Source organism: Bos taurus, chromosome 4, assembly GCF_002263795.3.
Source record: "Bos taurus isolate L1 Dominette 01449 registration number 42190680 breed Hereford chromosome 4, ARS-UCD2.0, whole genome shotgun sequence".
NCBI lineage: Eukaryota > Metazoa > Chordata > Mammalia > Artiodactyla > Bovidae > Bos > Bos taurus.
Genome location: NC_037331.1, coordinates 119,426,829 through 119,452,503, shown reverse-complemented (window position 1 = coordinate 119,452,503; position 25,675 = coordinate 119,426,829). Strand labels below are relative to the sequence as shown.

Below are 25,675 nucleotides of genomic sequence, written 5' to 3'. Positions count from 1 at the left end.
ACTGACTTGTTTACTTAAATTGAACATGTACAGCTGAAAAAATATGAACTATCAAAAAACACACTTTAGCCTATATAACTGAATTTCTTGTGGCAAAAAAGATAGAAGGGTAAATGGTTTCATCAAGGATGGCCTGTGTGTTAGGCTGTGACCTCAGAATTCATTTGTGAGACCCTTTATCGAAGAACAACCAAAAGGTTGTACGCAAGGCAACGAACAGATGAGATTTGCAGTAACGCCTCTGTTAGATTCCGACGTCAGGGGCTGAGACCGGGGGCTGGCTGGGCCCCTGGCGTCTGTAGTGGAGCAGGGGACCCAGGGCCGTGCGGGGCAGCGCGCAGGGACAGAGAGGAGAGGCTGCAGAAGACAGGCGTGCGATCGTCCCGCCCTGCTCAGCTCTGGCTCCTGCCGCCTCACTCTTCCCAGCAGAGCAGGACTATTGAGGGAAGTGGGACGGGCTGTCGGGGTCGCCTTCGCGGCCCTAGAGGTGCCGGTCAGAGCTGAGGAATCAGGGCTAGAAAGGTGGTCAGCGCCTGATTCAGCGCACCGCTACGGAGTCCGATCCGGAGCAGCGGGTGTGGCTCAGAGAGAGGACGTCCCACCCACCCTGGTCGAATGCGTCTGCCCCGCACACCCTGGGCTCCCCTGTAGACCTGCCCGCCCCGCCCCGGAGCTCCCCTGTAGACTAGCACGCCCCAGGCTCACCTGTAGACATGCTCACATGCCCGGGGCGCCTCCAGACCACTCACTGCCTGTGGGGAGGACCAGCGTTCCCAGCCCTGACCTCAGCCGTGCCGCGCTGCGTGTTCCCTGCTCACTTCACACCCGGGTGGAAGCTTGAGGAAGCTTGGAGGATGAAGCTTGTTTCTTGATAAACTGTAGCATTCTGTTGCTTTTCTGGAGTACTTTTTCATAGAGTAATGCTTAAGTTTATTTCAGTTTTCAGAAGTGGTTTTCTGTGTTCTAAAGTTGTTGTATTGTTATTTCTATAGTCTTATGATTGATCTTATTGAAGTTGAAAAGGAGCGCCTTTTAGATGAAGTAAGTTTCCTTTGAGTATTGTTCTATTTCGTGAGTGTTGATGGAGAGTACCCACTGCCACCATCCCTGGTGGTCTGAGAACAGCCGCTCACAGACGTTGAGAACTTAGGCCTTCCAGTACCAGCGAAGTGAAAATAAATCAGCACCTGCCAGAAACAAAATCCTCAAGGATCCAAACACACACCCACTTTGTTTCAGGCAGTCATGGTCTGCTTTGGAGTCAGGGCAGAGTCTGGTAGAAGCTCCCAAGAATCGGGCCTTAAAAGGTAGTTGGGAGTCATAGCAGAGCAGCACAGTGCAGTTGATGAGACATTGTCCCAGGAAAGACACCCACAGACGCATCATGAACTGACAGCCACAGACGCTGCTTCAAGCAAGATGCTGCTATCAGAATAAAAAGGATAAGGAAGGAAGTTTGTGATGGCTGCTAAAAGATGGGTAAGACTTGGATAAGTAAGGCGCAGTTAAGCAAATCTCTGTTGAGAACTCTTCTCAGCTGCACACAGCACACCCTAGACAGGCGTCTGCAGTTTGTCCTGCCATCGCGTGTGCTGTGTGCTGCGTTGGGCCCACCAAACACGCCCTGCACTCGGACGTCTCTCCTAACGCCGAGTGTTTGAGCGCCGTCCTCAGTTAACAGCCTGATAGCTTTTAAGCTGAAACGAGTGTGAACCAATTATTGTTATACAGTCATAAGGAAAAGCACACTTGTTAGCATGTCTGATTCTGAAATTCAGTACTTGGGATCAACGTTATATTTTTTCTTGGCCCCTAAATTCTATGGATGTCCATACGTAGAATCCTGGTAGTGCTGGGTAGTACGAGAGGACGTTTGAGTCCTTGCATGTCAGACAGGGATGGCATTGGGAGTCAGTGAGTTAACACACAGAGCGGCCCCTGCTGTCAGTTTCTGGGGCCAGCAGCTCCTTCTCAGGCCTGGAGCTAAAAATGGCAGGACTCGGGCCTTCTGGGTTTGTAAAGACTGCTCAGCTCATGTGTCTGATCCAGGAGGGCTTTGGCTGACCGGTCTCACTTTCTCTGCAGTGGTTCACCCTGGACGAGGTGCCCAGAGGGAAGCTGCACTTGAAGCTGGAGTGGCTCACGCTCATGCCTGACGCGTCGAACCTTGAGCAGGTGCTGGAGGGGCCCCACGGCAGCCTGCAGTCCTGGGCACTAAGATTAGTGCCTGAAACTGCTGCTGCTCACTTACAAACTTGGAGCGGTAACGCGACTCTCATGCTGTGAGTCACCGCGGTGGCATCGGCACAGATTAGAGCCAGCGGGAGTTTGCAGGCATCTGCAGGCTCTCGGAGGTCTCAGGGCTCGTGCTTGGGTGCCCTGCAGGGACTGGGGGAGCCTCAGGTCACCTGAGCACTTTGATCTGAGTGGAACCTTGTCATGTTCATTCTCTGTACTGCGTGTATGGGATGCTTATTTCTCCATCTCCCTTGTTTTCTTGAGCAGTGTAGGCATAATTAGATAGAAACAGGAAGCTTGGAAACCCACCTGCTAAGGCTTTTCCCTTTCTCTGTAGGTGCTGACAGATATCAGAGCTGACAAAGACCAAGCCAATGACGGGCTGTCCTCCTCGCTGCTCATCTTGTACTTGGACTCGGCCCGGAACCTTCCGGTAGGTGCTGGTTTCTGGCAGGGGCTCCTGCTGGGTTTAGCCGTGTGCTCTGTCTGCGTTGCTGTGCTTTCCCTACCCTGCAGCCAGGAGGGCAGCGGTGGAGAGGGACACAGGTGCACTCCCTTCATGGATGTAGTGTTACGACTCCACCTTACTGGCTTACCCAGGGTGATCAGAACTAGCTGACGTGTTTTAGTACACAGGAAAAGAAGGACTTAGTAGTTAGGAAAGAAAATACCCTGTGGAGAAGTGCTAATTACTGAAATTCATGCCCGAAGATGAAAATCGAATCCCTTTGGCATCCCCCCGGCCGTGGCATGGCGGGGTGAGGGGCCACATGGGGGCAAGGATGCCCTGCACACAGCGTCCAGCCCCAGGCTCGCACCGAGGAGGACAGTCTCACAGGTGGCGGCAGCGCCTGGAGACGAGGCGGCGAGCCAGCCCTGCTGTGGCGCCCCTCCACGCTGAGGGCACTGGCTTGTCATCAGAGTTCACCGTTGCGACAGCATGTTTTAGAGCCCGTCTACCTGTTCAACAGATGGCCTGTCTGCTCCATTTCATCGTGTTGGAGGCCAGTTTTGTTAAAGACTGCTGTCTCCAGAGGCAGGGTGTTTCCTCCTGAGATGACGGGATGGTCAGTGCCCAGTCACCTGAGTGCCCCGTGTGTGCCCCCCGGGTGCATCCTTGTTGTGGGTGGGTGCCTAGGTGTCCCACCTGACCGTGGTCACACCACCCTGTCCCTTTACCTCATGAAATGCACACCCTAATTCTGTTCAGCACCTCTCCAGGGTTTAAATGGTACATTACTTGGGCTTTGCTTAAAAGCAAACTCGGTGTATTTTGTGCATCTGTTTTATTTAAAATTTTTAACAATTAAAATCTGATTGATAACCTGTTTTTTTCATTTTGCAAAGATGTTACCTGAACTGTGTTTATGAGTGTGTATAATTGTGCCCTTTCTTTCAGTGAAGATTTAATCTTTCTGCAGAATGACTTGTACGGTAGAACTTTTTGTTTTTAACCACAGTTTAAGTTTTAAAGTCTTTTATCATGCCTGATGGGAGTGAGTTTGTTGTATATTTTAGAACAGAGGAAAGTGGTGGTGAATTGGCTTCTCTTGAGAGCTGTGTGTTTTGTCACATTAAATTAAATTAAAATGGAATGATGTCACGTAAGCAAGGGACAGAAAGAAAAGTGAGCGTACTAACCTGCTATGGAAAGGGCACTTTGTGCATGAAGTGTGCTCTGGCCGTCAGAGACAGAGGACCCTGAGCAGACCCCCAGCCCGGGGCCTGCTGGGACGGGCGTGTGCGGCGCCCCCGCGTCTCCGTGCGGCTCTCTGACTCTGCCTGCTGCATCCTGGGTCAGTGCTTCCGTGCCTCCATTGACCACAATCCACCATTCTTTGCTTTCTCCTCCCATTTCCACTTTCCCAAGAGTATCTACGAGGGAAACTTTGGGTGTGGCTACTTAAAAGAGAGGCGAGCGTCGGGACTAGTGTTTTGTGAGAATACTGCCTCAGTCTGTAGAGCACTATTTGTGAGTTCTCCGTGTTCCTCCTTCTTGTGTTTGGTGGGGACTGCTAGAATGTGGACTGGAGACTAATGCCGTCTGTCAGTGCCGGAATGACGTGCATGCCTTCGGTTTCGCATGACTTCAGTTCCTGTGAGTGTTGCTTTCGTGCCTGCTTTGTGAGACGTAACTCTGCTTTAACTAACATTGGTGACTGCATCTGATACCGAGGTGGACCAGCCCGATGAGCCATGGAGGAGCCTTGGGCTCTGACACTGCTCCTGGCCCTGAAAATTAAAAAAAAAAAAAATCATCTGAGGAAACAGTGAAACCATAATGATTAAAATGGATTTTCTTATGGTTCATCTCAATGTGAGATGTAAATATTTCTTTGCAAGCTTTCAGAAATCTTCCTTAAATCTGCTTTCTCCTCCTGACCAGACACAAGGGGTATCAGAGCCTGGCTTTCCATAAAGTCCCCGAGGCCCCGGGAACAGTGGGTGAGACAGAAACTCACTGCTGCCTGAAGATGTGCCTTCTCCCCTGTGTACCCGGAGCTCCTGGGGGGAAGAAGTGTATGTTGACTTTGCGATTCGCTGCTTTTAAGGAGCTTCAGGAATTCCTGGGGTGGGTAGTTCCTGGCCTGTATCTGGGAAGTGGTTTTCATGCCTGTGTTTCCTGAGTCCGTGCTCTGGAGCTTGATTCCTGGCACCGTTCTGGTCCTTTTAGCAGAGTTATTTTCACTTGCTTCGGGCTCAGAGGAAGCCAATGGCTTAGTCCTTAGTCTAGAAACTAATTATTGATTTAATTCAATAACTAGTGAGATTCTTAAAGCTCATTTGTTTCATTTTCACTTGTTTTCATTTTTATTTCAGCATGCATACTCAGTTTATTCTTATTTTTAAAACTAAGGGGCGGGGAGCAAAACTTAAAGAAGCGGCATTTTGTCCCATTTGATGGATGAAGACAGTCAAGCCAAACAAGGGGCAGGTGGGTTGCTGTCTCCTGCAGCGCCCGCCCCCGAGCAGCTGTTGGGGGGTCAGGAGGAGGCAGTTGTGCCTCTGGCTGCTGCTTCTGGTCACTCCCAGGAGTGTCCCAGTGGGGCCTGTGCTGGAAGCTGCTGCCTGTGCCAGCCACGCTGGCTGTATAGTTACTGTTTTCTGTGACTGCTCCTTTTATAGGAAATGCTTCTGCCCTTGTGTCGGGATTTTTTTAATTGCTTTGTTACATATATCTAAGGTGTTGATTGATCCAAACTACCTTTCCTCCTGAGTTATCAAAACCACATACTCTGCTTGGATTCAAATATAGGTGTCACCAAAAAGTCCTGCAAAACGAATCTGGATAGATTGATCACTTCCCCCCTCTGGTTTTCAGTATGTTGTGGATCTGTCCCTTTGTCAGCTGTCCCCAAAGGCTGAGCCTGTTGCTATTTCCAGCGGAGGTTTTGGGCAGCTGCCAGCCCCACACTCTGGTACCTTCTGCTGCTCGAAACACTCCTCCTGTCCAGCCCCTCCTGTCCAGTCCCGTGAGTGTGCTCTCACCCCCGGTCCCGTCTGGAAACCTCAGCACACGGTCCTTGCTCCCTAGCTGGAAAGGGCCTCTTTATCCTGTGGCCTCAGCACTTGGACCTCCTCCTCTGGCCAGAGGAACAAGAGGGTGTTTTCTGACCCCCAGAGGCCTCTGTGACCACATGCATCTTCTGAGCACTTTCCAAGGGCTCTGCGTGCAGAGCTCATTGCGTCTCGGGCCAGCGGAATCGCTTTTTAGATGAGGTGCTGAGATTAGAGACCTCTAGGAAGGCGCAGAGCCAGGATGATCTGAACTCAGCCGTGTGACCCAGAGCCCAGTTTTCCACCTTCCTGTCTAGTCCATCCTCGTATAAAGTGAACTTGTTACCACTTCAGTAAGTCTGTGAGTTCATAGTGCTGTCTATGGAGTCCTCATCTGAGAGGAGTGCTGTTCGCACTGACGCCCCCTCCATCCGTAGAGATCCTGGCTGTGACGTGGAGCCCTTGGGCGAGGTGCTCCTCCACACTCTGTTAAAAGTAATTTCAGCTCTCGCTTGGAAACAGCGCAGGTGACTATTGGTGGTGAGTCGCCCCAGTGCCGGCAGTGCAGTGATGTCCAGAGGCTTCACGCTGGGCCCTCACCGAGCTCTGTCCACCTGCTCTGTCACACCCCTGGCCTGGGCAGCTTCCCACGCCCTCACATGGCTCCTCTTGCTCACTCAGCCCACACCAGAGCCTCTCTCCTTGCATCACGTCTGCTGGTGCACGCTGGAATAACACGCATGCAGCAAGGTCACGTCTGTAGAGAGGGAGCTAGCTGTAGGGAGGGTTCTCAATATCTACACTCAGCTCTCCTCAACCTCAGGAGTGCAGTTCCCAGCCCGGCCCAGCCCCGCCCCAAGGGCATCTGCTGGACTCAGTGTTCCAGGGTGCTCCATAAAGAATAACACTCAATTTGACGTTAATTCCAACTCGGGTGATAAAGTCTTTCATCTTAAATGTTAATCCTCAAAGGATCTTGCAAAACAACTCTTGACTTTTTGAGGGCAATAAAGTAATGAGTTTTTAAAATCAAAAAAAGTAGGACATAAAACCCGTAATAATAATAATAGAATAGTACAACTTTAAAGCGAGGGGGAGCTTTTGAGATGATCTGATCCGCTTCTGCATTGTATGCTTGTAGAAGAGTGGGGGATGAGGTAGATCAGGTCCCATCTTTGCTGTGATTTTTTTCATGAGAAGATAAAGTTCAGAAGGAAGAAAGGTAGCATTTGCTCTTCCAGGATATGATTGGCTTGAGAGCAGTTGGGACGTCTCTAGCCCATTGATTTGTACTTTAGATGAAACCTTCAGCTTAATTATGGTTGAAACTTTACGATTTTTTTCAAGGGACAGATCCTAGGGTTTGTTCAAGCTAAGGATAGCAAACAGAACCCTTTCCTCGGGTGTCATTTTTGGATTTTTCAAATCCCAAAGACAAGAGGGATGGGAGGAAAAGAACAGTGATGTAAAGGCTGATCTGCTTTGATATTTACAGATTAAAGGTTTAGTCTAAGAAAATCTTGGGCATAAAGAATACTTTTACAGCTAGTATTTACTGTTTCTTTGTGTAATTCTTGGTGGGTTTTGTTTAAAAATTTTTTTGTTCTCATAAGTTTTCATGTCATTAACCTTAACATAAACTCCTCATTGCATGTTTATTAACCCTTGGTATATTCATTTTCTTCTGACTTAAAAGAGTAACCCATTAGAATTTAACCCTGATGTCTTGAAGAAGGCTGCAATTCAGAAAGCTTTAAAGGTAAACTAATAGTTTTCCCTTCGAAAGTTGATGAAACGTATTGAAAGAGATGATGCTTTAACCCATATAGGTTTATTGACAGATTCTTCACAAAGTAATAGAGTCATAATTACTTGTTTAGTTGAAGAGAGGCTACTTTTATTGTTAAAGAATTTAGTAGTTAGAAGAATTTAGATCAACTTTGATGATAAATTTGTGAGATATCAATGTGGTAAATTAAATTAGACTTTTGTCCTGTTGGCCTTAGGCAGCAGTATCTAAGGTGCTTTTAAATCATCTGTACTTTAATTGGATGTGAGTTTGTGAAAATGGTGATAGAGAAGTTCTGTTTAAAATCATAACCAATTTTTAGACTATGATTAAAATGTGTGCCCAGTGCACCGTGACTTCCCATTAAAAAATCACCTCTTCCAATATGCTGCATCAGGGCCATCTCTGAGTCGGTGACCTGGGGCTTTTGGTGCTGCTCGTTTGGGTGACAGATCTTTCAAGAAGCTTTACATTTCATTAAATGAGGTATATTGAAAACTAAGCTCCACTTCTTAAAACGACATGAGCATGTATTTTCTGGCTAAATTAAAAAAATTTTTTTTTTTTTTTTTCTGATTTCTTTGAGGCCTTATTTTAAGCTTAAATATTTAGGGGAATGAGTGAGGAGTTCAGTGTAGTTCTTTTAATTCTATGCAAAGGAATCGACAGTGGGTTTTGATCAGTTTCATCCAGAAGAATCAGTTAAACTTCAAAAGAGGAAGACTAGCATTCTGCTCTGATACGGGATTTAGAAAGCCCGTAGCACACCCCACTAGGGAGGAGGGGTGGCTTTCCTGTGGAGTATTAGTTGGTTAGCAGGGTAGTTCCTCACCAGAACGCCGGGAGGGAACGTCTCCGCAGCCTTGGCTCACCGCTTCTTTGGTAAGGGAAGATTATTGACCCGCAGAGCGTGATGGCTAGAATAAAGGCTCTCCAGTTAGACTAGACTGTCTGGGCTTGAACCCCTGCACAGCCAGCGCTCACCAGTGGGCCCTGCAGCAGGCAGCAGAGGCCTCCCTGCTTTGTTCCTCAGTGGAGGTGATGTTCTCACCCCTGTGGGGGTGCTGAGTCTGTTACTGAGATCATGCATTTAAAATGCCCAGTGTAGCTAGCAGAATACGTGTATTTTTAATTGTTATTGTGTTATCTTATTTAAGCCTAACAACTCGGTTCTGGAAATGGTTTTACACCCATGAAAGCTGAGGTTCAAATAAATAAAATACACGTAGATCTTAGTAATCAAGTAGAGAAAAGCTAAGATTTAAATTCAAGACAGTCTGACTTTAAAAGTTCCTATTTTCATTATACCCTGTGTGTCTGTCTTGTGCTGAAGCATTTTGAATATTGCGTCCTGATAGAAGACTTAGTCACTGATTTAACCTTGTTTCATAGCATCCAGAATATCATCCATTTCAGGACAGTCAGCCCTTGGTATCCGCGGATTTTGTATCCACGAGTTCAGTCTAGGATCGAAAATACCTTGGAAAAATCTACAGAAAGCTCCAAATAGCAGCATTTACATTGTGTTCACAGCTATTTACATAGCATTTACACACTTTATTAGGTATTACATATAATCTGGAGATGACGTAAATTATACAGAGGATAATACTAGGTCGTTTTATAAGTGAAATTTGAGCATTGTTGGATTTGGCATCCTGACGGGGTCTTGGAACCAACCCCGCAGCAGATACCGAGGGATGACTGTACACCATTATTTTATATACGACTGAGAAATAAAGCATGGGCTTCCTTGCTGGCACAGTGGTAAAAACTCACTTGCCAACACAGGAGACTGTAGTTTGATTCCCTGGGTCAGGAAGATCCCCTGGAGAAGGAAATGGCAACCCATTCCAGTATTCCTGCCTGGAAAATCCCATGGACAGAGGAGCCTGGCAGGCTACAGTCCATGGGACTGCAAATGAGTCTGACACGACTTGGTAACTAAATAACAAAAACAACAAAGAAAGAAAATAAGGTGCCAGTTAAGGTTTGATAGCATTTATTTTACACTTACTGAAAGAATTTTAATAGTCAGGGTAAACATTTTTAGGATGCCATTCACACACACACATAAAAGGAAAATATAAGCAAAATTAATTGGGGAAGGCAGAGATAGCTACCACTCTGCTATAGTCTGCCCCAAAGCAGGCACTTAAAGTCATCCATTATAAATTTCATTTTGTTTTCAGAGATGTTAGAAAGTTTAGACAAGGGGCTGGGGGAATGTATTTAAATAGATAAGCTACAGTAAATAGGAATGAATGGCTACTTTTTCAGAGATTAATTAAATGTATAAAGTTAGCTTCTGTATCAGAGACGCAAAAGTAGCAGTAGCTTAAGTGAGACAGAAGTGTAGTTCCCTTGGATGCCCCCGAATGCTGACCTGTGGTTTGTGGTGCTCCATGCCTCCAGCCAGAAGGGGCGCACAACAGAGGCAAGACCCCTAGATCGTTCTGGGGCCACACCTACCACGAGGGAGACTCAGAAACAGAATCCGTGTCACCCAGGGTGTGTGCTCAGCCACAGCCCCCGGGCTCTCACGTTAAGGGAAGAAGGAGAAGTGGATTTAGGGGGAAATTAGTATTCTCCCGCAGTACTCTGTAGCCTTGGGTTTTTTTTTTAACAGTGTTTATTTCATTTTGCAGAATTAATTCACATCAAAAAGATGAACCAGAAACTAGATTATCACAGTAGGTTTGGGCTAGAAATATTTTATTCCAATAATCATAAATTTGACACCTCTGTCATTGCTGCAGTGTTGAGGATTGACTTTAAAATTATTTAACTTAAAAACATTTTGTGACTTTCTTCTAATTAATTTCCACTAACACAAATATTTAACTGCATCTTCTTGTGGGGCTAAGTTATAAATAAACCTCATATATGTTGCATTTTACTGTGTTTTCTTCTATCAGCTATCTGTACTAAAGTATGCTGCTTACCATTTTAACTTATTCCTAAATTTTTCTCATTGCATTTTATCTGCTTAAATGCAATTTAGATTGATGTCTATTCTTCCAGTCAAAATTACTTAGCAGCTGGTAAGCAAGATTTGATGATTGCTACATGTTCAAGCAGAAGATACTAAATTAAAAATGTAAAAACATGCCTCTGACACGTTAGTATTTTTAAGATTCCAACCAGAAAAACTGTTCTGAATCACAGGCTCTCACATTTGTCCTTCCTGTGCTTTTCTCTTTCCATTTGTTTCACTTTATTCAGTTTGTTACCTGAGTTTTCAGAGCTGGAATTAACATGAAAGATTTTCAGAAGATTCCATTTTTCCAGGGTTGCTTTCTTTAAACGTAAAAGACCTTAATGTTTTAAAATTGTTTGCAAATACAAGTTTCATTGATTTATGTAGATACAATTATGGCTTTGGGGTGTGCTTAGCAATTAATTGTTTTCCACTGAAACTGTGTCTAGATACTCCCTGTAGCTGAAGTATCAGAAATAAATAGAAATGACTGTTAAGATAAGCAGTGATTCCATTTCTAGTAATCCCCATTTCAAGGCATGTTTATTGATTTTATCTATTTTTTCTTTTTGGATAGTCTGGGAAGAAAATAAACAGCAATCCAAATCCTCTTGTCCAAATGTCAGTTGGTCACAAGGCCCAGGAGAGCAAGGTAAGGTGGTGACGCTCTGACTGGCCCCTGTGACCTAGCTGCCACAGGCACCCCTGGAGGAGGGGGAGGGGGCAGGTATTGAGACTGTTGACTTCCATGTCTTTGTTTTGTATTCTCAAATCAATCATTTGATAATGAGCTACTTAATTTGGAATAAAATATATTCACTTAAAAATAACATGAAAAAGACATGAATTTGTTAATTATGCTTTTGCTTGATTTCATGGGTAGATGACATGGGACAAATTTCTAAGTTTCCTTTGAATGCACTATTAATATTTTGTTTAAAAGACAACAGTGTGCTTAAAATTCAAGAAATGCGAATTGAATAGAAGACATTGCTGTTGCTATAACATGTGGTACTTTCAGGAAACATTTTGGGAATTCCTCCCTTTTTTTTGACTGCTAACCATTAATTTAAGAAACTTCTGACGAGCAGCACTCCACAGGCCAGGGGAGTAGGGGCTGTCCATGCAGATGACATGCTGTGGCGGGGCCGGGACCTGGGCTGGGAGCTGCTGGCAGTCATCCCCCTGCCACACGGCAGCTCACATAGTTGATGCCTAGCAGCACAGCCCAGCTGGAGAAGGGGTAGGCTACCCACTCCATTGTTCTTGCCTGAAGAATCCCCAAGGACAGAGGAGACTGGCAGGCTACAGTCCATGGGGTCGCAAAGAGTCAGACATGGCTAAGCACAGGACAGCCCAGAAAACAGGTGTCATCTCGGCTTCCATGCACGGTGCTGGAGCAGTTGTCTGCAGAAAACACGCTAGAGCTGATTCAGGACATTTTTTTCAGATTCGGTACAAAACCAACGAACCTGTGTGGGAGGAAAATTTCACCTTCTTCATTCACAACCCCAAGCGCCAGGAGCTCGAAGTGGAGGTAATTCATTTGCATGTTTACATAGATGTGTTTATATCTCCCCATCACACAGCACGCAGAGAACTGCCACCATGGGCCCACGAGACATGTTCCTGCGGTGAGTGTTAGCAGCAGGGCAGGAGGGGGTCGATTTTCATGCTCACCTTTGGCTGATTGTTCCTGGCGTCTAGAACTGCAGCTGGCGTGTGTATGTTGGCATCACCGTCAGCCTTGCTGTGCGTGCTTGCTCTGCAGCTTCTGTGCGGACGCCCCGGGCGCTGCTGTGTGCTGTCTGCTTCCAGTCAGGGCACTTCCCTTCCTCCCTTGCCTCACTGCCCGCCCAGCCTCGGCCTGAGTAGACACCTTTGCCTCCTTCAGGTCCTGAGGCACAGCCTTGATGTTTCCCTGTTGCTAAGTCTGATGTTGGAGGAAGTTTCTTTCTACTTCTGCTGGTTTGCTGTAGGTTTTTGTCATGAGTGGATACTGAATATTGTCAAAGACTTTTCTGTGGTGTTTGAGATGATCATGTGGTTTTTCCTTTTGAAATTCGTAAATATGGTGAAATGCAGTACTGATTTTCAAATCTTAAAATTTGTAAACCTCTATTGATTTTCAAGATTTAACATTAGAAAGCCTTGCAAGCAAACTTTTTTTGGGGAATAACCCCGCTTACTTGTGATGTAGTATCCTTTTTACATACTCAATTTGCTAAAATTGTATTAAGAATTTTTGCATCATAAATAAGAATAAAGGTGTGTTGTGCAACACAGACAAACAGAGCCATTATTTTGTAATAACTTTAATGGAGTCTAGTCTATAAAATTATTGAATCACTTTTGTACACCTAAAACTAATGTTATAAACTGTACTTCAATTTTAAGAAAATAATAAGACAGGATAATAATTTTAAAATATAATTTTTACACTACAACCCAGGGATTGAACCCGTGTCTCCTGCATTCCAGGCAGATTCTTTACCTACTGAGCCACCTGGGAAGCCCACTCATAAAATAATTTATAGTAACTGGACCTTGAATTTACAATAACTTTTAAAGTTCTGTAAACTTAGTTATTTCATTTAAAAATGCTTTTGTGTTTGCAGTTTAAAAAATGAGCAATGAGGCTTTTAGGTTTTCATGTGCAGTTAAATTATTTGATTATTTTTATATAGTCTGTGAAGCCATCAAAGTTCTTACTCTTTTTGTTTAAACAATCTGTAGCATGACAATCTAACAGGAATAATTCCTGTTGTAGAGGTAAAGCTGAAAGTTATTATTCAGTAGCCAGATATTGCCATGCCTTTAAAGCAGGTTATTGTAGATTTTGAATAGAAAGCTTAAAAGAAATTTAGAAATGTGTCCTCTCCATAAGTGTTTATGTTTCTCCAGTAGAAACTCGGCACAACACCAGGAATGTGTGTTGTCACCATTTTCACAGGATTTAAGACATTCCTTTCTAGTTTTCAGATTTGTGTGGACTGCTGCCTCTGGCTCAGGGTTCTTGTAGTGGATTCTTTGGACAAGACTTTCCATCTTTTATTTTCATTTTGCCTGTGAGGAGGAGATGGCCGGCCCTGTGACACGGATACCCTGTAGCACCACTGGATATGGTGCTGTGTTTCCCTGAGGAGCTCTCCTCCTGCCTCATTTATGGACACGTGACTGAGAAGGGGAAGGCGACGTGTGTTTTTGACACCCCAGGTTTGGGCCGCCTGCATTTCCTGTCCCCGTCTCCATGCTGAGCGCTCTGTGTGTTTGGCAGGTGAGAGATGAGCAGCACCAGTGTTCGCTGGGGAACCTCAGGATCCCTCTCAGCCAGCTGCTCGCCCGCGAGGACATGACCCTGAACCAGCGGTTCCAGCTCAGCAACTCAGGTCCCAACAGCTCTCTGAAGATGAAGCTCGCCCTCAGGGTACTGAGTGTCAGGAGTGGTTGGGGGAAGGGTCCTGGGTGGACACAGTCTCAGTGCCGGACGCAGGGCTGTGTAGCTCAGGGGAGCGATGACCAAGGCTTGTGCTCAGACGCCGATGGCAGCGGTGATCCCGGCTGTTGAGCAGGCCGGAGCCGTTCCTCACACTTTCAGATGAGTCCAGCCAGTCTTTTTTTTGATCCTTTGGTCCAGAAAGTATTGCTATCTGGATCAGTAAAGTTTTTTGCTATTGTTAAATTTTCAAAAGTCGTTCAGAAGGGAGAATTTAATAAAACTCTGCAAGATGGTAGAGATTACAGGAAAAATAAATTCTGTCCAAAAGAGACAATGATTCATTTTTAAGTACCTAAGGAAATGCTGAAAATAAAACTGGCAAACATATGGGAAAGTGCTAAAACTCTAATTTTTAAAATGCAAATTAAAACGAAGAACCAGCTTCTTAAAAAATTCAGTAGTCTGTGGAGGGTGTGGTAGAAACAATCTCTTTGGGCGTGGTCACAGCCTTTCCAGGTGGGACCACAGTGTCTCCAGTGGTAAATCATAGAGCTTTTTGTCTGGAAGCCCGACTCCTGGAGCCAGCATAGCCCTGGGGGTGTTGGCTGCAACTTTACTTGGGGAGAGGCTTCAGGCTGTCGAGATGACCCCCGATGCCAGGGGTTCACGTGTAGGCTGCTCGGGGGACGTGTGCACACGCAGAGCAGGTGTGGCAGGAGCTCGCAGGGTGGGGCTGCTTCCACATCGACTCTCAGAGTCCGGCAGCCTCTCCTTCCGTGATCACTGGTAAGACGGCGGGATAGGGGTCTGTGGAGGAGGAGTTTATGACCTGGGCTCTTCCTCCACAAAGCTGCCACCCTGTGCCAAGAGTGGCTGCTGGCAGAGGCCAGAGCGCGTTGTGCTGTTGAGTGGCCTGCACACTCCTGTTTTACACTTTCTTTGATGTGTGGTACGATAGCCAAATAGGTAGACTGCTTTGAATGTTTTGTGCCAGGTTTTGAAGAAACTTTGCAGATGCGGATCCCTAGAGCTGCTCACGTGTGCACCTGTGACCAGCATCAGCGGTTTTCATCCTGTGTCTGTTTTCACCCCGAGGTGCTCCACCTGGAGAAGCAGGAGAGGCCTCCAGACCACCAGCACTCGGCTCAAGTGAAACGGCCTTCTGTGTCCAAGGAAGGCAGGAAAGTCTCTGTCAGGCCTCAGATGTCTGCATCGCCGGGCTCGGGTGACGGTGGCACAGCCCCGTCCACACCAGTCGCCGGGGGCGATGAGAGGCCTGGTGTGGAGGAGCGAGGCTTGCCCGTGGAGGCCGGCCTGCAGGGCCCAAGGGACCTCGGCCGGAGCTCCTCCAGCCTCCAGGCGGGCCCCACCGGCTCCCCCAGCCACGTCTCCGTCAAGGAACCCACCCCAAGCATCGCCTCGGACATCTCGCTGCCCATTGCCACACAGGAGCTGCGGCAGAGGCTGCGGCAGCTTGAGAAGTAACTAGACGTGCCCTCGCTCTTGCGGAATCGGCGCGGGCCCCATGGGCTGCCGGGGGGGAACGCAGTCTTAACCAGACGGTTTCAGGCAGGGTGGCCCTTGTGCTCCCTGAGCCTCTGGCTTTCAGAGTAAACCTGCTGTTTTCTGGTGCCTAGTGTTTGGCTCACTTAAAGCTTAAGAACAGTGGGGTGACCCTCAGGCCAGGAAGGCAGTGTCTGAAGCGGGCCTGTTGGACCTTAGCTCGGGTCAGGGAAAGGCCTGGTGGCAGTGGGGCGTGTTTGTTGTTTGAGGACAGCCCTGCTCTTCCATGCTGGGTTCACACCTGCCACACCGCCCAGTGCTTTGTCTGGGGATGTTTGTATGGATTTCTCACTCACGCCCATTCGTCACAGGTGTGTCCATGGCTCCCTTAGATAAGGACAGAGTCTGTGGTTACCCAGAGCCTCAGATGTTAGCCTTTTCCTCTCGGTGGGGGGAGCTGCCATTTGAAACAGCTTCCTCTGCTGCCCTGCCGCGCTCAGTGTGAGGCGGGGGAGGTGGTGCAGAGAGAGCGCCCCTCTGTCCATGAGCTCCGTGCTTCAGCCTGAGACAGGCCAGGGCTGTGACCTCATCCCTGCGAGGCTGGGGCCGGGGGCTCCGAGAAAGGAGCACAGATTCGGGCAGTGCCCGGGTAGACAGAGCCTCAGGAAGACAGAGTTCATGTCTGTAAGGAGAGCCTCTGTCTTGATCTTACTTTGGGCCCCAGTTTTAGGAAGTGGGCTGTACTGAGCCCTTGAGTGGATGTGCACCCTGCTGGTCCATCTGTGCCCAGTTTGACAGGGTTCCCGTTCGTGGGTTTGCCTCCTCCTCATGTGAGGGAAGGAATGTGCTCGCAGCCTCTGAGCCGTCTGCACAGCTCACTCTCTGCTGTGTTTCCCTAGCGGAACCACCCTGGGACAGTCCCCCTTGGGGCAGATCCAGCTGACCATCCGGCACAGCTCGCAGAGGAACAAGCTGGTGGTGGTTGTGCACTCCTGCAGGTGAGCGTCCTTACAGAGCAGAGCAGGCAGGCGGGGCTCTGAGTGGGACTGTGATCCTGGTTTCCATGACATTTTCTGTTCACAGCCATTTTGTTTGCTTTTAATACTCCCTTAAACTGCCATGTTGTAGTCTATAAGACGTTCCCTGTTACTGAGCCTTTAGAACACAATAACGGGTGTATTTTTCTGTCTTTGAAGTGTCTTTGGGGATTCAGTTTCCAGAGTAGCTAACAGTTCAGGCAGGTCTGTGGGATCGTGACAGGAGCAGCTAACAGTTCAGAAGATGCAGGCAGATCTCTGGCATTGTGACAGGAGCAGCTGAAGTCTCTCAGGAGGAGCGTGCCAGGGCAGGGCGGTGTGTGCCCGCTCAGTGAGCGCAGCGGGAGGCAGCAGTGCCGATGCGGCTCGTGCTTGGTTGTCAGTGATGACGGTGCAGGGCTGACTGGCTATTTTTCTTTATGTGACTTGTCGGTCTCACTAGTAGCTCTGATGTAAATAGGTGATATAAAAATTTGGATGTTCTAAAAAAGTGTTGAAAACAGGGAAGGAAAATTAGTAACGTTTAGAAACATGATTATGTGAGCACGTAGGTCAGTTCAACACATGCTTGTTTACTGAGCACCTCCTGTGTTCCTGCTGCTGAGGTGCTTCCTCGGAGAGCTTCCAGAGCAGCAGGCTGGCCAGACGCCCCTCCTCTGGGCTTTCGGGCTCCTCGAGATGAGTGAGCAGGTGGAAGTGGCTGCAGGGACAGTTGAGCCTGGGACACCGTGGGTTTGAGCAGTGTGGCTACACCAACAGGAAGATTTTTTTTCAGTCCTAAATGTCACCACTCGACACCACTTGCCGTTGGCTGACTCCGTGGATACAGAACCACATAGGTCCTTAAAGATCAGCTGTAGTTCAATACTAGGTGTGTTTGGCCCAGTTGTTGGGACAAGAGCAGTGAGGAGGAGGTGGGCATGTGTCTGTGACGGAAGGGTTCAGGGGGACAGAGGGCGGAGGAGGGCATCCTCGGCCTGAGCAGAGGCCAGGGAGCGGTCCTGAGGACTGCGGCTGCACGGCCTCTGGGGCCTCCCAGGAGGCTGGCCGCGCCCCTCTCTCGGAGGGCCAGTGAAGCAGTGTGGAGGGTGATGCTGTGGTTTCCCTGTTGGCAGCAGAGCAGGGAGTCAGAGCGTCCCCCAGACTCTGGGCTGAGGAGACGGGGCCGAGGCCACCTCCGCGGCTGCTGGAAGCCCGTGAGCACAGGAGAGGACAGTCGCCTCCCTGAGTTCTTAGCGCCGGGATAAATGCAAAAGTCGGGGTAGGTTCTCGTGTGGTGCTCACTGGCATTTTTCTAGACCCTAACACCCAGTGTTCTCCGGTCTGTGTCACAAGAAATCTCATCGCCTTCTCTGAGGATGGCTCTGATCCCTACGTCCGCCTGTATTTGTTACCAGACAAGAGGAGGTCGGGAAGGAGGAAAACACACGTGTCGAAGAAGACACTGAACCCCGTGTTTGATCAGAGGTATGGTCCACGCTGTGGGGCGGACGGTCTACGCCGCCCTTTGAGGAAGGCCAGGTGGTGCCTATGGGGAGGCTGAGCGAAAAACACCCCCTGTGAGCAGTCGGGGGCTTGTTGATAGATATGAGTACCACATGGATCCTCAGACCACACCCCAGCAGCCTTGGCCTGCGCACATGTGGCTGGACCCCAGTCCTCATGGCTCAAACACCACCGACATCCGGGGAAATGACAAGTTGAATGATGTCGATGTCCACTGATTGATTCAGTTGACATTCCATTGCTGAAGGTACTAGTTGCTCACCATGCTTTCTGACCGGTGACTTCATCTAAACTGAGGCCAGAAACCAACGAGCAGGAGCTGGTCTTGGTCAGCCACAGCTACTACAAGTTTGGGGACTCACCTGCAAACCTGGGGGTCAGGCTGCTCACTCTGGGAAGACCAGCGCATCCACGTGTCCTGCGAAGCCTCCGACCTCGTCCTCTGCTTTGCCAGCCTGGCTGCTGGAGGCTTGTCCGGCAGCCTCTGGCCTCAGCCGCCAGGAGCTGCCTGCAGATGCCTCTTCTACGAGGCTGCTTTGAGGGTGCTGATCTTCCTTCATGCAGGGCTCTGAGCTCTCACCCCTTGGTCTGCAGGGGAGGGACTGGCCTGGACTGCCCAGGTGTCTCACACCACAGCCCAGGTTTTTCCCCAGGATTCAGGCACTGTGTCCACACCAGGGGGCCACAGGGTCAGCTTCGCACGTTTAGGGTTCCAATCTCCTGTTGTGTTTGGGAAATAATTGGTGGGGCAGGGGGGCGGAGCGGGAAACTGAGTCTTCCTGAAGGGCCAGGTCTAAACATCTAGCCAAAGAGATCACTTCTACAATAAAGAAACAAAGATCATGTTTGGAGTGGACTCAAACAGAAGGCAATGGCAACCCACTCTAGTACTCCTGCCTGGAAAATCCCATGGACAGAGGAGCCTGGGCTGCAGTCCATGGGGTCGCTACGAGTCGGACATGACTGAGCGACTTCACTTTCACTTTTCACTTTCATGCATTGGAGAAGGAAATGGCAACCCACTCCAGTGTTCTTGCCTGGAGAATCCCAGGGACGGGGGAGCCTGGTGGGCTGCTGTCTCTGGGGTCGCACAGAGTCGGACACGACTGAAGTGACTTAGCAGCAGCAGCAGCATAAACAGAAATGTCAGTTTTTAGTTATAATAAAACAGAGCAAAATTCTGGAGAAGTGTACGATGATCCTCTTTTTCTGCTTCAGCTTTGATTTTAGCGTCTCACTGCCAGACGTGCAGAGGAGAACCTTGGATGTGGCCGTGAAGAACAGCGGTGGCTTCCTGTCCAAAGACAAAGGGCTTCTTGGCAAAGTAGGTTTAAAAAGTTCTGCATGTTGTAAAAATTAAACACTTGACCCAAAGTGTGCATTTTGGACTGGATTTATGTGCATGGATAATCCACGTCAGCTAAGCTGCCGTGAGTGGTTTGTGAGTCAGTATTGATATGAATTATCTCCACTGACACTGCATGATAACCTGCCATCAAGGCCGTTGGCTACAGGAAGGGCCTCTTGGGTATAATCAACCATAGGTCATGGGTAGATCTTAAGGGCAGAAAAATTGAAAAGCGAGACACCCAAAGTGCAAGTTGCCAGAACCCACTTCTATAGGTGTTTTCTAACCCACAGGTGCTGGTTGGTCTAGCATCTGAAGAGCTCGCCAAAGGCTGGACCCAGTGGTGAGTGTCCCCCCGACAGACACGGAGCCCGTGAGTCCACTCAGGAGCATGGCCCCTGTGACCGCGTGTCTGCTGTCTTCCTATGTCTCAGGTACGACCTCACAGAAGACGGGACGAGGCCCCACGTGGTGACGTAGGCCGCCGCCAAGAAGCCCCCGCTGCACCTGCCCACCCTGCACCAACAACCCTCACACACACCCCCCGCAGACACACCCACGCTGCCCTGCACCGACACACCCTTCTCCCCCGGCCCCCGCAGACACACCCATGCTCTTTTTATAATTTCACGTACTTGGTTACTAGCCCCGTGACGGTTTTATAAAATGTTGATACTTTAGGCGTATTTGGCCAATATTAGCATTAAGTTTTGTATGTTTAAATTTCCTCTAGTATTTCAGCAGTTGTCACGGTGTGCGTAGCATAGCGGCCAGCTGTTGTGTGTGTAAAGCTACATGTCGGCTGTCTCCTAGGAAGCCGATGTATGGACCTGCTTATTATTGCCTTGTTTTGTATATCACTGAGGTGTACTATGCCGTATGAATAGACTATTTTTTATTATCTCTACATGCTGGTTTGAAATTCAGAGAAAATGGATCAAGGAAATATATATATTTTTTTCTTCTGAAACTTATTAAATTCTTATTACAAATAATCATTTTTGTCTTTGCAGGAAAAAGTTCTCAGTGACCTATTTTGTGGTGTTTCTTTTTAAAAAGAAAAGCTGAAAGATTAGTAAATGCTAGTATATTTCTGCTCATTATGAATGGTAAAAGAATGTATGCAAAATATTTACACTTTCATAAATATAAAGATGTATTATAAGGAGTCAGTTGTAGCGCTTATAAGGAAAAATGTATAGCTGAGCAATATAAAATATCACAAGAATTGTCACGGTTCACAGCGCACTAATCTGAAATTTCTCACATAAAATAGAACGTCTTAAGTTTATTTTTAGTTGCTTGTTATAACTTATTCATGAAACAGTACAGATACATAATCCTTTCCCTGAAATACAATACTTCAGTGTTAGCGGTTAGTCTGTTGTGGAATTTTCGGTGTTTTCTCAGCTGTAAAAGAAAGACTAACTCAGGTTGTCTCTGCAGAGGCTGTGAGACAGGTCGGGGTGAGCAGATAGGACATGATGTGGGAAGCCGCCACTGGCGCACGCGTGTTGGTGTGGTGTGCACGGGGCGGGGCTGGCTCACGCGTGTCGGTGTGACATGCATGGGGAGGAGCTGGCACACGTGTGTTGGTGTGACACGCACGGGGCAGAGCTGGTGCATGTGTGCCGGTGTGACGCGCACGGGGCGGAGCCGGCACCTCCACCGTGGGGACCCAGGGGTCTTGGCACGGCAGCCGCAGGCTGTCAGTAACTACTGGGTTTCCTCACCTCATGCCGTGACTGACCTCAGTGTTGGGATGTTGTTATACAACTTTTATTTCGGAGTATTTTTTCTTCTTAGATTAGGAAAAGCACGTTTTATATCCAAGTATATAAAGGTCCCAAGCCTCTTGGGAGGTGAGATTCCGTAGCCTGTGGCAGCTGTGCGTGCCCTAAACACGGTGCACGTGTGCAGAAAGCTTTAACTATTCTAAGCTGCGGGATGCAGATGACCCTGAGCCATGAGGACATCCTCCAGCCCTGTGTAAATACCGGGGGAAATGCGGCTCTGAGCTTAGCGACCTCACCGTTCATCCCGCGTGACTCCTGGACGCTCGCGGGGCCTGACTGCCCAAGTGCCTGTGGACGCTGCCTCTGCACTGCCTCTCCTGCCCTTGGGGCTCAGCTCTGGCCCTTCACACTCTGACCCCAGGGGGTGGTGGAGCCCGGAGCCTCGCAGCACGTTTCACGCAGCCGTGCAGACCCGGTGCCCTTGCAGCTTCCTGGGCCATAAAGCTTCTCCGAAGCCCCAGCAGAGACCAACTCCTCCGTCAGCGCGGGAGGCACTGCAAGCCTGATGACACACACAGGAAACGCCTAACTCTGGTGTTTTAGCAGCAGGAGGAAAACAGGTCATTACTAAATCCAGTGGCCTGCCCATGGTTTTAGATTTATTGGAGACTTTTTAAAAATTGGGTTTGTTGTGGGAATTCCCTGGCGGTCCAGTGCTAAGAACTGGATGCTTTCACTACCAGGGACCTGGATTTAACCCCTGGTCAGGAACTGAGATCCCACAAGCCATGAGGTACCTGCTGCTCCCCCAAAAAATCAGGTTTTTTGAAGGGCTTCTGGCATAATTTCTAAAAGAAGGGAAACACTCACTGAAATTTAGCACACCCATGATTTCTGCCAACATCCCCAGTATTTGGGTTTTGTAGCCATGCACTTCATCTGTTCAACATGTTCTGCTGCATGTGCTACATGGAATGCTTTACTTAAGCAATTAGGCAAAGTAAATGCCACGAAAGGTTCAAAACCCAAACAAAGCCAGTTAGCTGCACGATGCCCACCCTTTGTGTGGACGGTTGGGTCTGGACAGACCCAGCAGCCAGCGCCATTCTCTGTAAAGGGAAGGGATGACTCTTAGGCTGGGACTCTGCCTTTATGGCTGACGTGTGTTCAGAGGAAAGCTCTTGTGTCCAGTGGGGCAGCTGAGACTCGGCTTTAGGCCAGACCCTGGGCTCCGTGATCCTGGCGATGGACAGTCACTTCTCAGAACCTTCATCACCAGTTCTGACTAACTGCTTCATCTGGGAAAAGGGAACTTCAACTTTTCTACCTTGACCCAAACCAATGGAGGGAAAATTAACGTTGGTTAATTTGAATTGTTACCTTATTGCTTATCCTGTGCCTTAAAGTGTGAAGTGTGAGGCATTGCTTCAGGTTAGAACAGAAGACGCCTCACAGCAGAGTTCACCACAGTTTATTCCTCGTCAAGGGTCAGCCCTCCTCTGTCAGGAACTGTTGAAGCCAAATGCAAACACTGGTTGTTTGTACGCGGTTGTTGCTTTAACGCCATTCTAGCTGGACCACCCCCTGCAGATGTAACACAGCAGAGGGGTTTTTTTGTTTTTGTTTTTTATTGTAAAATGCCCTTTTTGCTCAACTAATTTTACATGACAGTGCATGTATTTATTCAATAAAACTTTTTGTGTTACCTCGCTTGTGATTTATTCTTCCTTTGTCTTTTGAAGTAAAATGTTTAGTGTGGAACCAGGCAATTTGAAAAGTGTGTGTAGTATAGCACTTGTATATGTTACTTGTGAATTCTTTTGTTTTCAGAACTGTATCAGATCACTGATATTACTCCTTGGAGTTTCCATCTTAATTTGATTCTTCTCTGCCTCTCTCAGACTCTGAGTTTTGAAAACAGCTCTTCTGAAAGATAATCATGAATAGAAAAAACAAGTCTTTAAAGCCAGAGCTCTGCGAAGTTGCTAAGAGGGTCTGGTCTGAACAGGAGGAGGGAAAGCCCTGGAGGCAGTGTCACTGAGTACAGGCCCACCTGCTCGCCTGGAGGGGCCGGTAAGCGCGCTGAGGCGAGGGGTGCGGCATCATCGACTGTACTCGGAGAGCTGGCGGACCTAGAGGGATGGCAGGCTCCTGTCTGAAAATAATCATCTGGACCAGGCCTGGATGCCAGGTTCTTTTATGTGTCAGACATGGTGGGAGGTGAGAAAACAAAGTAAAAAGACTTAACTTTTGCGAATGGCTCCTAGAGTGGCAAGCCTCAGGCGGGGGGATGTGCTAGTTTCATATTCTTACAGCCATTTCACAGGTCGCGTGAAAAAAGAATATTTCCTGCCGCATCAGTAAACAAGGATGGGCTAACAAGGGTTAGCAGTCTGTCATTTCAGACCCCAAATATGAATTCTGAGCAGGTACCACTCCCCACGCAAGAATCTCCAGAATGTCACAGTCATTCACAGGTGGGGGTGGGGGACAGGTTATCTTCCAGTTAGCTAAACAAAGTCACTTTAGCCCTGTTCCTGGCACACAGTTGATGAAAAGGTATCTGTTGAATAAATGATGTATAAACTGCAGTTCAGTCGCTCAGTCGTGTCTGACTCTTTGCAACCCATGAACCGCAGCATGCCAGGCCTCCCTGTCCATCACCAACTCCCGGAGTTTACCCAAACTCATGTCCATCGAGTCGGTGATGCCGTCCAGCCATCTCATCCTCTGTCGACCCCTTCTCCTGCCTTCAGTCTTTCCCAGCATCAGGGTCTTTTCAAATGAGTCAGCTCTTCGCATCAGGTGGCCAAAGTATTGGAGTTTCAGCTTCAGAATCAGTCCTTCCAAAGAACACCCAGGACTGATCTCCTTTAGGATGGACTGGTTGGATTTCCTTGCAATCCAAGGGACTCTCAAGAGTCTCCTCCAACACCACAGCTCAAAAGCATCAATTCTTCGGCGCTCAGCTTTCTTCACAGTCCAGCTCTCACATCCATACATGACCACTGGGAAAACCATAGCCTTGACTAGACGGACCTTTGTTAAACTTGGCAGACCTTAAGTAACAATAACATGAATTTGTCCTAACAAGTTTCCATTTAAAGAAAGAGAGACACCAATTGACAGTTCTTAGTTATGGCTAAAGAGAAAGATACTGATGAACACCCACCGTAAAGAATACTGTTGAGACAAAAGCCAATAGTATAATTGAGAAGTAATTGGACCAGGAAGTCTGTCTGTCTTTGTGTTAACCTGGAAACCCTGGGCAATACAACAAGGACAGAAACAGGTTATAAATTTTGTCTTGGGAAAGAAGGTCATTTTCAAATACGAGATTGTCAACATGAAAAACCTAAGCAAGTCATGAAAACTCTTGAACAAGTATTTCATAAAGGACCAGTTATAAAAACAAATTTCTGTGTCTTATCCAAGAATAGCTATTAGAAAGCAGCATGGAAAACATCCTACAGAGGCCTGGCGCCACACTGGCAGTGAGACCTGCAGCCGATCAGGAGGGGGCGCAGAACCCGTTCCCCAGAACCCGTCCCGGAGCACTGGCGCTCTGGGTCCTGGGGAGACCGTGTCGAAAACAGTTAGTGGTGGTTCTCTCATGCTGCAGCTCCCTGGGGTGGTGAGGCCAGTTGGGACTAACAGGAGACTGACCAAAAAATGTTAAAAAGGAAAACCTGGGAAATAGATGTCAAAGAGGGCTTGGGAAACCTCTCCCATCCCTGGGCGTCTAGGAAGGTGTACTCATGCACAGGCACGTGAGTGAGTCTTGGCCGATCACCTCCAGCTGTGCTGAGGCTCCGTCAGCGGGGGTGAGGGCTGAGCAGGACCACGTGATGGGGCACAACACCCCCCCCCCCCCCCCCCCCCCCCACACACACACCAGCTCTCACCAAGTACCAGGAAAGTGAGTCACTCGGTCGTGCCTCTGCGACCCCACGGGCTACACAGTCTATGGAATTCTCCAGGCCAGAACACTGGAGTGGGTAGCCGTTCCCTTCTCCAGGGAATCTTCCCAAGGTAGGGATTAAACCCAGGTCTCCTGCATTGCAGGCGGATTCTTTACCAGCTGAGCTATCAGGGAAGCCCAAGAATACTGGGAGAGGAGTCCAAAGTATTAAAGAAACCTCTGACTGGTCACTAGCTGACCAAATTGGGTAACTGAGTGGAGACTTCAGAGGCAGCATGTGACAGAGAATATGGCTTCTAGAGAATTTATCCAAGAAGTTACTAAGTGAAAAACATCTGAGTCAAGGCAAGTATGTTCAAAGAAAACTAGCCAAAGAATTCACATAAAGTAAAGAGTGATTTTCAGGGAAACAAATTATCGAAAGAATGAAGTAAGAATTCTGGAGTATAAAATACAGTACATGAAAGGTAAATGCCACTGAGGTTCAGTGATAGACTTGAGTTGAAAAGAGAGTCAGAAACTTGAAGCGGAGTCACAGACCATCTCCTCTCCTTTGAGCACAAAGAGCAGGCTGCAGCGTGAACAAGGCCACTCAGTGAAGCCCCAGAGGGGAGGGAGGAACGGGACCAGATGACGCGGAAACACACCGGGTTTGCTGGAAACATCACACAATAAAGCA

The 25,675-nt window shown here is 48.1% G+C and overlaps 1 protein-coding gene across 5 annotated transcripts in view; it reads left to right on the top strand.

Moving 5' to 3' along the window:
• Positions 1-22,779, top strand: part of ESYT2 (extended synaptotagmin 2) — a 78,084-nt gene extending 55,305 nt beyond the window's left edge. Inside the window, exons 11-24 of one of the 5 annotated variants that reach the window (XM_059886013.1) lie at positions 993-1,041; positions 2,086-2,175; positions 2,576-2,671; positions 4,109-4,210; positions 7,433-7,495; positions 11,083-11,157; positions 11,956-12,042; positions 13,783-13,932; positions 15,040-15,425; positions 16,347-16,445; positions 17,820-17,951; positions 19,209-19,314; positions 19,632-19,681; positions 19,773-22,779. In XM_059886013.1, coding sequence (XP_059741996.1) covers positions 993-1,041; positions 2,086-2,175; positions 2,576-2,671; positions 4,109-4,210; positions 7,433-7,495; positions 11,083-11,157; positions 11,956-12,042; positions 13,783-13,932; positions 15,040-15,425; positions 16,347-16,445; positions 17,820-17,951; positions 19,209-19,314; positions 19,632-19,681; positions 19,773-19,818 — 1,531 coding nt within the window. In that variant the 3' untranslated portion in view covers positions 19,819-22,779. Of the gene's footprint in view, positions 1-992; positions 1,042-2,085; positions 2,176-2,575; positions 2,672-4,108; positions 4,211-7,432; positions 7,496-11,082; positions 11,158-11,955; positions 12,043-12,094; positions 12,140-13,782; positions 13,933-15,039; positions 15,426-16,346; positions 16,446-17,819; positions 17,952-19,208; positions 19,315-19,631; positions 19,682-19,772 lie in introns of all 5 variants that reach the window. The other 4 variants (XM_059886014.1, XM_024991304.2, XM_059886016.1 and 1 more) reach the window with 4 other exon arrangements.
• Positions 22,780-25,675: the final 2,896 nt, after the last annotated feature.